Source organism: Melanotaenia boesemani, chromosome 21 (assembly GCF_017639745.1).
Source record: "Melanotaenia boesemani isolate fMelBoe1 chromosome 21, fMelBoe1.pri, whole genome shotgun sequence".
NCBI lineage: Eukaryota > Metazoa > Chordata > Actinopteri > Atheriniformes > Melanotaeniidae > Melanotaenia > Melanotaenia boesemani.
In genome coordinates this window covers 6766467-6779430 of record NC_055702.1, presented here as the reverse complement: position 1 = coordinate 6779430, position 12964 = coordinate 6766467, and the positions used below count along the sequence as shown (strand labels likewise).

Below are 12964 nucleotides of genomic sequence, written 5' to 3'. Positions count from 1 at the left end.
TGGCTGCTTTTTATGATTTTTTCAAATCCTTAATGGTTTTACCTTAAATGGGCGTGAGGAGACTAAGAGAGAGCTAAAAGCAAGAAAACATAAGTGTATCCTCTGACATATAAATCTACTGGCATGATATATGAATCCTGTGCCTCCACATAGAGCACTCATTTTGGGACTTTAGACTGACTTAGGATATCTCATTCAGCAGTTTCAATTCCTCCATCCTCACAGGGAGCAAATATACCAGGAGGTAAAGAGACTTGAGAAAGCAAAGAGCCATAGTAGCATAATGAAGGACATCTGTTTGCTCTCTCATTTGCAGTGTCATAAAACCTATTGCAAATTATGGGTGTGATTGTGTTTATTCTTTTCATTGTAGCAGTGTGTTGACAGCTGCTTGCCGGCTGCTGGCGTGCAGACATTAGAGTGATCTATTGGCTCATTTTCCTCACAGGAAGAAAAAGCATTTCCCAAAATGTCAAACTTAGTTTTTTCATCCTCTCGGTCCAACGGCTTATTTTCCACTAGGAGCATTAGACCCATTACTTTCTTTACTTAAAAATCCTTGTTCAATTTACTGTCACTGTAACAGTTTCACTTTGATTTCCTTTTGGTTTCAGTCAATGAAAATCTAGTATTAACCTAAATTTATTGTAATAAAATCAAAGGTCAATGACAAAAATACTTTTATGTATCATTAAAAACTATATTTTTATTGGTTTCTAATCACTTAACTAATATAAATGTTGTGTTTTTATTCTCTTACAAATGAGCCATTTATATCTACTTTCTGTGGGTCAACTTACATGGCAGCTGCCATATTTGTGCCACCCAAGAGGCAACCTTTGGCGGTGAAATGTGAAGCCTATGCGTGAGTGCAGAAAATTGCAGTTCACCCCTCATCTGCTAGGGGCTGGTTCCAAAACAGAGCAAATCCCCATAGACTCCCATATTTCAAAGGCCAACTTCACAGCAGAAAAAAGCACATTATAATCCTGGTACAAAAATCCATTTTATGATTAATAGGTCTAGTTTGCCTTCATGACAACTGTGAGGGGGTGAATTTTCTTCTAACTCATCCATTTGGATGTTATTTAATCTTGAAATTCGGCAGAATTAGGTACATGTCCTTTTGAATGACATGTATTCAATATCCGCGGCAAGGAGGGAAAGCGTAGCACAAACGCAGTTTTTAGCCGGCTAACAGTGCACCTTAGCTTTAGCCCGCCTACCTCTGTTAGCCGGTTAGCTCACATTAGATCCGAGTTGGCTCAGTTAGCTCTTAGCTACAGGCAGCTCGGAGTTTGATAGACGTAAATCATCCACCCCCATGCTCAACACTTTGCCCATTTTTGTATTTTCGGGAGCGATGGCAGGCGCGATGCTGCCAAAATGGCAATGGTAGGAACCGCCCAACAAGGTTCACTTTGCTCTTCAGAAGCAAAAGTGAAGTCTACGGGTGACGTCACGGAGGTTCCGTCCATCTTTTACATACTGCAGTACCGGCTTTGTTTGACAGGTGTCACAACAGAATTTTTTGATAAGTAATGCCTTGAAAAGGCACCAAAAGTAGTTATCTTTAGTGCAGTCATCGCTGTACCTGAGGCTACTGCATCCATTCACATTATGTCTGGAAGAATTCTGGCTATTGACGATCATTGTCCATTCAAAACTGTGTTTGTCATTTGAAGCACAGTTTTGAATGCCTATGCTAATTTTTATCTCTAGATGGCAACAATTCTTACATGCTATACCTTTAAATGTACCTTTAAATGCTATACCTTTAATGACAACAATAAAGCAAATTAGACAGTTTTGTTTATTTTTTTAATATGGTTGGTTCCTTTTGAAAATAAAGAATAATTCTAAATAAAGAATACTTCTAAAAATCCATAATTTTCTGTATTATTCTCCTTCCCAAAAAATACAGCATGCTTACTGCCCTATTTTCTATGCTGAAACCTTAAAGACACACTTAGGGCTATGAATAATGTTTATAGGCCTCACGACAAAGGCAAAAAGCTCTTAAAGTCTTTCAAAAGTAACAATGTAGATGATAGTCTGTTTAAGTGTGTGGCAGGCAGAACACTGTAAAGGTCCGTTTATGCTCCCTTTATGTACATAAATAAGTACGTCTGTTTCAGATGTCACTGACCTTATACTTTCACGCTTCCCTTTCGTTTGTACGGTTGTTAGCCAATACTTTCACCAGTTCAGATTGCAGAGTTCCACTCCGAGTGCCGACGTCAGTTTCAGACAACAGCAAACATGACAACGATGGAGGAGATCATGATAATGTACATTCTCAGAAAGAGACATGAAAGGAAGCAATGCAGTAGACGGTGTTGGTCTGTGAGGACATCACAGTTTCTTCTTCTTTGTTCCTTTCGTGGGTAACACATCAGCTATACTGCCCAACACTGCCTCGCGGTTTCCAGTGGAAAAAATGGACCAAATTACGCATAAGAGATGCAGAGGACGGACAAAAGGCTTCAAATCTGTCTTAAATGTAGAGCGTAAATGGGCCTTGAGGAAGGGATGCAGTCTATCATCCAGCTGTGTGTATTGGTGTGTTGTCCCCTTTTAGTTCTTTTCTTTATCTACAACCACATTGTCACATATCCATCCAACAGCTTGGTGCAACCTTGTCGGTGTTGCTGTTGTACTTGTTGTGGTGCACTAACCACTCCATTGTCTCCTTTGTTACTTTCCTCCCTCAATGTTCCTCTTTTTTACCCCCTCCATTCCTTCCCTTTCCCTTTTTCCTTCTAGATGATGGTGAATAGGACAACAGAGGTACATATTTTTCTTCTCCTCTCTTCTTTTCTTCTTCTTCTCCTCCTCTTTTCCTATTTTCTCATGGTCACCACTGCAAAGCCTTCAGTCTGCTAGCATGAACGCTAAATGCTGGCATGAAAGCTTTTGCACCTCACTTGTGTATCTGTTTTTTAAGCCTGCTTGCATTTAAATGTTGCTTTGTGTGTATGCAGTAGCTGCTGCTAAAATATGGGAGATTTTATTTTTAGCAATAAATTTTAGGCAGATACTTAACTTTTTTTGGTAGTTCTGAAAGGGCCTATGGCATGTTTTTCCTGTGTTTTCTTGCTCATCTACAGTGATGAAGCAGTGTATTATCACCTTAAACTTCAAACAAAGAAGAAGAAGAAAAAAAAAACAGACGCATGTTTTTTTTTCTTTTGCAGAAGAAAGTCTATTCAGCAGCCTTGAACTCTTGCTTGCAGGACGTATTTTTAGCAACCTGGCCACTATCATGTCATAGTTACTGCTTTTCCTTGTATGGTCAAATTCACCAGGTAGTGTGCCCCAGCTAGAGCGTACACTTTGTCTATTGCTGCCATTTTAAAAGCAAACATTTGTGCATTGCCATAATTGATACTGACTATTGCTGTGGGGGGGTGGGGGGGGGGGGGGGGGGGGGGGGCTGTATGGCTACTGAGCATGTGCTATGAGTAATGGATAAAATGATAATTTAACACAAGTCATGAAAAGATGCTTGTTGGGCCAGTAGCTACCTCCCTAGCTAAACAAGCAGGTATTATTTGCGAGCCTCTGGGACTTCATTCTGCTGAATGAGCTCAGTGTTGATATATTTATTCACCAGGCAACCAAGAATCCATTTGTTGCTTCTCCAGCCACTAAAGATACATGAAATTGCTCACACAAACTTCCTAGAACAAAGGCTTCATCGAGGGCTCAGAGGTCTGAGATCAGCTCTTTCTAGTGCAGGGGTCAACGTCAGTCCTCAAAAGCCACAATCCTGCAGGTTTTACATGCATCCCTGCACCAACACACCTGACTCAAATTAAATAGATCCAACAGCCTATAAGGATCTGCACAATACCTTATTAGTTTAAGTCAGGTGTGTCGGTGCAGGGATGCATGAAAAACTTGCAGGATTGTGGCTCTCGAGGACCGACGTTGGCCACCCATGTTCTAGTGGTTCCAAAGTCCAGACATAAAACCAGAGATGATCAAGCTATTTTCAGCACTTGCACAGAAATTGTATAAATGGACAGCATGAGAATTGTGGGGTCTCTGTTTGTATTTAAATGTATTTTTAGTATTTTAATTACTTTCAGTGTGCTTTAATAATTGTGTAATTTATTCTAGTCTATCTTCATATTTTAATTTCTTTTAGTGTCTCTTAATCTTTTATTTATTTATAATATCTTTTGGTCTTTTAATTTTTTAAATGAAAAATTTTAAAAATTTTAATTTTTTAACCATTTATTTTCTTCTAGTGTATTCTACCTTTCTAATTAATTTGTTGTATTTCACTGAGTTTTTAAGTTTTTTAGATTTCTTAGTATATTTCAGACATATTAATGTATTTTGTTTTTCAATTCTTGTCTCTCGGAGTACAGAAATTATGGTTATGTGTGGAATGTCTTTATGTCTGTATGTTCAACAGTTATGTTTTATATTTCAGCACATTGGCAACCATGTGTTTTTATATTGTGCCATATAAATAAAGTGGTTTGTATGTATTTCACTTCATTCATTGTGTACTAAAAGAGCCCATATGCAACATAGCGTCAGGTAACAATGGCGAAGTGTAAGCATCATTACCTCAGATATTATTTTAGATATATCTTTTTTGCTTCAGTTGCCATTTTACCAAACTTCAACATCTGCTAAGCCAACAGTTCAAAAAAATTTCTATATGGTGAGGACAACTGATAATTCTGCTGAAATATCTGTTAGTGGCAGTTCGTGGTGCTGTTCACCTTCATATTTGTTCATATACCACTGGATTTGAGGTGATGTCATACTTGAATAGAATAGAAATACTTTATTAATCCCTTCAGAGAGCCTCAGGGAAATTTGGGACACACATGTCCCATTGTGTCCGATTGGAACACAGCATGTTTGTCAAAAATATCCCATTATTTCCAAACAGTGATATTTACAACCTATTTAGTTATGAAGGATGCAGAGCTGATCTCTGGTACCCACGATTAAGGATTAAATAAGTGGAAATGATTGTGCCATGTCAACTTTAAGTTCTGGAGAGGACTGAATGGCAAAGACTGTTTGACCCACCTCTGCAGTTTTCTTATGACCCACATTTTGCCTTGAATGACAGTTTCTGCTGAAACTAAATCCATAAAACACTGCTGCTATCAACATGACCTTTGAACCATGCAGCTGGCCCACAAGATACTTGCCCAGTGCTGTAACTGAACCATAAGCAGCCCATTAGGCTTGAACATTACAAACATGCCAAACAGTATTGTGCATACTGTAGTTTATATGTTATTTTAATTCTATAACAATCAAGCAAACCCCATAATGTAATAGAAACAACTCAGGAAATGTGTGATTTTTTTAATTAATATATTAATATTTTTCATGATCAGTAATATATCTAATGACTAGCTAAGCTAAGGGCAGGAGCTAACTTAACCTATTTTTTTTCCAAGAATGTGAACAATGAGCAACAGTGAGTAAATATGGTCAAAAACAGGTGCTAAGTTTAAGTTGTGATTTTTTGGAATGGTTAGTTTGGGTCCAGTGCTCAAAGGTCTGTGTCAACAGGGAAATGCCTGCTCACTGTTATATGCTAAGCTAAACTAAGCTAACTGGCTGATGGAGGAAGATAATCGGGGTCGAAATATTTGTAAAGTTAGTATTTTAGTTCTTAGTGAAAGAAAGTTGTCAATTTGTTGTGCTTCAATTAAAACAAAAACCTGATTGCGCTTCTAGTTTCTTGTTTTTTTCTTTATTTACTAAAAATGGCTTGTTTGGGGACAGAACAGTGCTGTGGTGGTTACCAGCATCGCCTAACAGCAAGAACACCCCTAGCTCAAACCTCAGCTGGGACCTTTTTGTGTGGAGTTTGCATGTTCTCTCTGTGCATGCAGGGGTTCAGTATGGGTACTCTGGCTTCCTCCAGTCCAGCCAACATGCTTGTTAGGTTAAATGAAATGTTTCTTAATTCTTCTGAGTGTGAGAGTGAGTGGTTGTTTGTCTCTCTGTGTTGGCCCTGCAATGCACTGGAATCCTGTCCAGAGTGTAGCCTGCCTCTCGCCCAGTAGCTGCTGGGATAGGCTCCAGCCCCCCGCGGCCCAGCATTGGAATAAGCGGGTATAGACAATAGACGGATGGATGGTTCGGTTATTCATATCTATCCTGCATTCATTGCTTTTAACTTTTATTACTCTTAACATGGGTAACAAAGTATAATGAAAGCAATGCCATAAATATTCATATTTTAATCAAAACTCAATAAATCTTCTAAGACTGCATCTGCTAGCTATGCTACAGAATATATTTACAGTTGTTTTGATCAATTATGTTTTATAAACATAATGTGTTTTCTTTTTTTTACTCTGTGTAACATGATTTTACTGCAGTTATAATATTTTTGGCATCTATGAGCTATAAACATTGGTTTTGCTGCTTTCAATGTTTTTGCTGCAAAAAAGTACAAGCAAGAAAACGTCGCCATTGAATTAGTTTAGGAAAAAAAAATTAGGTTTTTAATTAATGCTTTTCGTAGCTTGTTCAGTGTCTTGAAATTAAATTAGTTTGTTTTTTTAAGCTGATACTTTCTTTAAAGGAATAGAAATAGAGTGGCATCTGTCTAATATAGTTGCATGCTCACCTGCATGTGTGATCTCTGTATTTCCTGTCAGATGAAATTGTGTTGGATTAGAGGAATTTAAACAAAAAAAAGCATTACCTAATTATCTATTTTGCTTGGTTTTCATGTGACAGGATGCTGCTTATATTTGCTTATATTGTGCATCTGTCTACAACTACAACAGTGTTTAGTTGTGGCACACCTGCTTTAAGTATTTTTCAAGAAAAGTAGAAATTTACACTCAGTGGCCACTGTAGGTTCAACTGTAGAGTTTCTCTGCAAGACTTAATACATATTAACAAACAAATCTGCTATTAATTACACCAGCTCAAAGATTTTTGTCACTATGTTTTATTACGTTTGCAGTTTGAGAGATAAAATATAACAAACCAAATCCAGGACAACACCACTGCAAAATGAGGTGGTAAATATAGTTTTAACAAAAGTTGACCATTCCTAACTTCATAAAATAAATGGATTTATCTATTTAAGTGGCCGGGGAGTGTAATTCTGTTGTAAAAGTAGAATCTAACCACTTTCCGTTTCTGTTTATAACAGCATGTTTGACCTCTGCTCAGCTCAGGTCTACTGCACTCTGTTAGCCTGCTTTCAGTCAGCTGCTCCTCTTTGTAATGTCCCATCATGCTTTGCTCACGCCTCATTATGAGACAGATTTAGCTTCTATGTAAGCTTTTGTGTTTTATTTATTAACATTGCTTTTCTTTCTGCATGCGTCTCTCTCTTCCCTTTCAGAGTGGTTTCACTCCTCTCCATATCGCAGCTCACTATGGCAACATCAACGTAGCAACTCTCCTGCTGAACAGAGGAGCAGCTGTGGACTTCAAGGCCAGGGTAGGTACTTTTTTTTAGAAGTGATGAAATAAGACACACACACAAGGCTCTAGAAGTGTATGCTACAGGAAGTACTCGGGCATATTTTCGTATTGGAGGATGGGACAATAAGAAGAATCTAGCGTATGATTCTGCACCTGTTCTGGTCACTGCTGGTAGAAACATACACGTGCTTGTGGTCTACTAGTTCTGTAGCCAATGCTCATGACTCCTCATAAGCATTGGGAAAACATGCTGGAACTTTTTCACAACTTAAGTGTTCTTTTGCTGTATTATGTTCAAATTTTGAAGTACTTAGCATTGTATTTATTTATTGCTGTTAGGAAACTAGAATAAGGCTAGTCTAGCTATGATGTGTATTGTTTGTGTTGTATTATAATATGGAATGAATTAAACATGATCTTATGGCCAAAGTCTGATATCCATTTTTTATTTTAATTATTTTTTTTGTAAAGCTTCATTTCTTAACTAAGAACAATTAAGAAAGCATTAGCGATCAACAATCTTGTAACATATGTATTTTATACCACAAATGTTCTCCCCTATCAGTGAATACCCGGATAACTGGGATAACTGGGAATAACTGGGAATCTGTACCACCTCTACTGTGTGCAATGCTTGTTTATATTATTTTATTTAACTTATCTTTTTTTTTTTTTTAAATTGCATTCTATTTATACTTTTCTTGCACCTTATTGCCTCTATTTTACTTTATACCTGTATATATTGTATCTTAGTGCTTATCCTGCTTTACTGTTGGTGTTGTATTGCTGCTGGTACCCAAATTTCCCTGAGGACTCTCCAAAGGGATTAATAAAGTATTTTCTATTCTATTCTAATATTGTTTCACTTTGTTTTATATTCACTGAAAATTGTCTTATGGAGGGTTGAAGTTCCCAGCAAAAGTTGTGACCTAAAAAAGCAAAAAGGTATAAGCACATTCTTCAATTGTGATGTTTCCATGAGTTTTATAAACAACCATGTTATAATATTTTTGGTGGGAACAAAGTACATTGGAGTCATACTTGCATATTTTTCATTTTAACTGCTGAGCAATACCCAATACCAACAGATCGGTTGATAGAGATTTTGGTACATTTTGGAACCTTTGATATAAAATAAAATAAAAAAAATAAAAAAAAAGCCCACAAAGGAACTACACACGTGGACAAAATTGTTGGTACCCTTCAGTTAATGAAAGAAAAACTCAGTGGTCACAGAAATAACTTGAATCTGATAAAAGTAATAAAAATTCTATGAAATTTAACCAATGAAAGTCAGACACTGCTTTTCGACCATGCTTCAACAGAATAATTTAAAAAAAAAATAAACTCATGAAACAGGCCTGGACAAAAATGATGGTACCCTTAACTTAATATTTTGTTGCACAACCTTTTGAGGCAATCACTGCAATCAAACAATTCCTGTAACTGTCAATCAGACTTCGGCACCTCTCAGCAGGTATTTTGGCCCACTCCTCATAAGCAACCTGCTCCAGTTGTCTCAGGTTTGAAGGGGGCCTTTTCCAGACGGCATGTTTCAGCTCCTCCCAAAGATGCTCAATAGGATTTAGGTCAGGGCTCATAGAAGGCCACTTTAGAATAGTCCTGTGTTTTCCTTTTAGCCATTCTTGGGTGTTTTTAGCTGTGTTTTGGGTCATTGTCATGTTGCAAGACCCATGACCTGCGACTGAGACCAAGCTTTCTGACACTGGCCAGCACATTTCTCTCTAGAATCCCTTGATAGTCTTGAGATTTCATTGTACCTGCACAGATTCAAGACACCCTGTGCCAGATGCAGCAAAGCAGCCCCAGAACATAACAGAGCCTCCTCCATGCTTCACAGTAGGGACGGTGTTCTTTTCTTCATATGCTTCATTTTTTTGTCTGTAAACATAGAGCTGATGTATCTTGGCAAAAAGTTCCATTTTTGTCTCATCTGTCCATTGGACATTCTCCCAGAAGCTTTGTGGCTTGTCAACATGTAGTTTGGCTTTTTTATCATTTGTTTTCAACAATGGTGTCCTCCTTGGTTGTCTCCCATTAAGTCCACTTTGGCTCAAACAATGACGGATGGTGCCATCTGACACTGATGTTTCTTGAGCTTGAAGTTCACCTTTAATCTCTTTAGAAGTTTTTCTGGGCTCTTTTGTTACCATTCGTATTATCCGTCTCTTTGATTTGTCATTAATTTTCCTCCTGCGGCGACGTCCAGGGAGGTTGGCTACGGTCGCTTGGATCTTAAATTTCTGAATATGTGCAACTGTAGTCACAGGAACATCAAGCTGCTTGGAGATGGTCTTATAGCCTTTACCTTTAACATGCCTGTCCATAATTTTCTTTCTAATCTCCTAGGACAACTCTTTCCTTTGCTTCCTCTGGTACACACCATGTCACCAAACAGCACAGTGACTAGCTGTAGCCCTATATCTAGGCCTACTGACTGATTACAAGATTGTAGACACCTGTGATGCTAATCAGTGGACACACCTTGGATTAACATGCGCTTTGGTCACATTATTTTCATACTTTTCTAGGGGTACCATCATTTTTATCCAGGCCTGTTTCATGAGTTTATTTTTTTAATAATTCTGTCCAAGCATGGTTGAAAAGCAATGTCTGACTTTCATTGGTTAAATTTTATAGAATTTTTATTTATTATTACTTTTGTCAGATTCAAGTTATTTCTGTGACCACTGTGAGTTTTTCTTTCATTAACCGAAGGGTACCAACAATTTTGTCCACGTGTGTATTACCAACAAGTGATTCCTCTAGAGGGGGATGTTTAGCTGTTTTCTTCTTCAGCACTGTCAAGCAGAACCCACTGGTCTCCAGTAAAAGCAGTGTTCTTAAAAGTGAAAAGTTATTAAAATTCCGTATGTCTTCAGAGCTATTTTGTGAAATTAAACTGAAACTATGTCTGACTAATTTTTAAAATTTTTTACAGGGTGCTTCTGTTTTTTTTTTTTTTTTGTCTCTGCAACTGAGTGACAGTGTTATTTTTCTTTCTCTACAGAATGACATTACACCACTGCACGTAGCATCTAAACGTGGCAATAGTAACATGGTGCGACTGCTGCTGGAGAGAGGCGCCAAGATAGATGCACGGACAAAGGTATATTTGACCTAGAAATCTAAAAAAAAATATCAAAGAGATGATGAAGGACGCAAAAACAAAGAACAAATTTCCTTTTTATTTGAATGATGCTGATGTTTTGCTGCATTGTCATAAGCAACCACCTTTCTCATGGGCAGCAACATAATGTGGACAGTAAAACAAAACTCAGAAAGTAAAGGTTTCATTTGAATAAAAATGTAAGTAAGGTTAAATTCTATGCATTGCAGGACTAAAACAAGCAGGGATCAGTTAAACAAGTCCATCCATGCTCCAATAAGCTAAAATCTTTCAAAAATATAAAGAAAAAACCCTAGTGTGTTGCCATCATACTTAAAAAACACATTCAATATCTCATCTGCAAGCATGAAAACCAGCTTAGTTTTAATTTTACCTGCCCTTCAATGTTTTTTCTGTATCTGTACACATACTTGTACAACAAATTCTCTCACAACTGGGTGTAAATGAAGTCTCATTGCTTGGAGTCCAACTCTGAAAACCGGGTGGTTGTTTTCACAGGATGGTCTGACTCCTCTCCACTGTGGGGCCAGGAGTGGCCATGAGCAGGTAGTGGAGATGCTGTTGGACAGAGGAGCGCCAATACTGTCAAAGACTAAGGTACAGCTTCATTTTTTCACCAGTGTGCTCGAAATGATACTAAGAAGAAAAAGAAGCAAATAGCAGCCATATTAACTTGAGAACATCCCTTCCAGAATGGTCTGTCTCCTCTTCATATGGCGACGCAAGGTGACCACCTCAACTGTGTCCAGTTACTTCTGCACCATGAGGTACCCGTAGATGATGTTACCAACGACTACCTGACGGCGCTACATGTGGCCGCCCACTGCGGACACTACAAAGTGGCAAAGGTCATTGTGGATAAGAAAGCCAATCCTAATGCGAAGGCACTGGTAAGGATAAAGTAGTAGATGGACTATTTGCCAGGCTAAAACATTAAAAAAAATAAAATAGATAAAAAGTGCAAGTAGGTTTCTAGGTCTCATTGGGGGGGAGCTGTTTGTTTGTGACTTTTGTGTTCAGGTGGTGCATAGTGGACTAAAACTCTATTCATGAGAATTGACCCATTAACAAATGTTTTTCCCTCCCCTCTTTTCTCCTTAACTTCTTAATGAACTTTTGAAAGTTAAGAAGTTAAATGAAGGTAAAAAGACAAAAAAAACAAAACATTTTTCATTTCATTTTTATTTTTATTTATTAAACAGGAAAAGATTAAAACAATCGGGCCTGACTCAGTTTAAAAACTGTTTTTCAGCAGGTTCCTGCTCTGCAGAACATACAAACCAAACACACATCACAAATTCCAAGACAAGACAGTACAATCATACAAACACAAACCAAGAGGAGCAGCTTTAGGGGAGGCTATGGAGCCACCTCAGTGGTCGCAGCGGTACCTGTCCATTAGATGGCGAGCAAATATTCTTTTAAATAGTCTTTGTGATGTTATCGTCCTGATGTGCAGTGGGATCTCGTTCCAGGCTTTAGTGAGCACATAAAAGAAAGCTCTCTGACCATAGCAGTTCCTAAAGGCCGGTAAAGGCAAAAGTCCATTTGTAACCGATCTAGTCGAGCGTTCGGACCTTGAGCTGAGTTTTGGTACCAACGCAGTAAGTGCTGTTGAGATGTGTCCATTCAAGATTTGATAATACAATTTAATCCCATGGCTAATTGTATAGTTCTGAAATGTCAAAGCATTAGACAACGATAGTGCAGAGCAATGGTGAGTCCAGCCTGGAAGCCTGTTATGGATCTTGTGAGCTCTGTTATAGAGTCGTGCTACTGGTTCAAGGATTTCATTTGTTGTAAGTGACCAAACAGGCAGACAATACGACAGAGTAGACATAATGATTGCATGGAGATATGTTTTAGAGACAGAGTGAGTCAAATGTGGTCTAATTTTACTATAAACATATAACTTTTGATTTAACTTTCTGGTTAGGGTTTGAACATGCTCACAGTAAGTGAGATGTGAGTCAAGAGAGACTCCCAAATACTTGTATGTGGAAACAACTGAGAGCTTGTGGTTGCAGAAGGTGATTGGATTGGATATGGATAACTGTCTCCTAGATGAGTAAAAGTACATGCATTCTGTTTTCTTAACATTAAATGTTAAATGATTATCTTGCAGCCAGTCATGCACATGCTGCATATCTGTGTTAAGTTTGTGATTGATTGTGTCAGTGTTTGGGCCAGACAGAAAAATAACAGTATCATCAGCATATAACAGAGAATTGGAAGAACTAAGCACATGAGGAAGATCATTAATGTACAAAAGGAACAGTAAAGGACCTAAAATGCTGCCCTGTGGAACACCCATAGAACACCCTAGTGGCTGTGATGTTACTGAGCCAATTTTTACAGTCTGAGATCTGTCACTTA

At 38.0% G+C, this 12964-nt stretch overlaps 1 protein-coding gene across 12 annotated transcripts in view; it reads left to right on the top strand.

Annotated features, from left to right (window-relative positions):
- Positions 1-12964, top strand: part of LOC121632655 (ankyrin-3-like) — a 161747-nt gene that overhangs the window by 79015 nt on the left and 69768 nt on the right. For 7 of the 12 annotated variants that reach the window (XM_041974317.1, XM_041974319.1, XM_041974323.1 and 4 more), the window contains exons 7-11: positions 2767-2790; positions 7355-7453; positions 10469-10567; positions 11087-11185; positions 11281-11478. In XM_041974317.1, the coding sequence (XP_041830251.1) occupies positions 2767-2790; positions 7355-7453; positions 10469-10567; positions 11087-11185; positions 11281-11478 (519 nt within the window). The remainder of the gene's footprint in view (positions 1-2766; positions 2791-7354; positions 7454-10468; positions 10568-11086; positions 11186-11280; positions 11479-12964) is intronic. The other 5 variants (XM_041974326.1, XM_041974327.1, XM_041974322.1 and 2 more) reach the window with 1 other exon arrangement.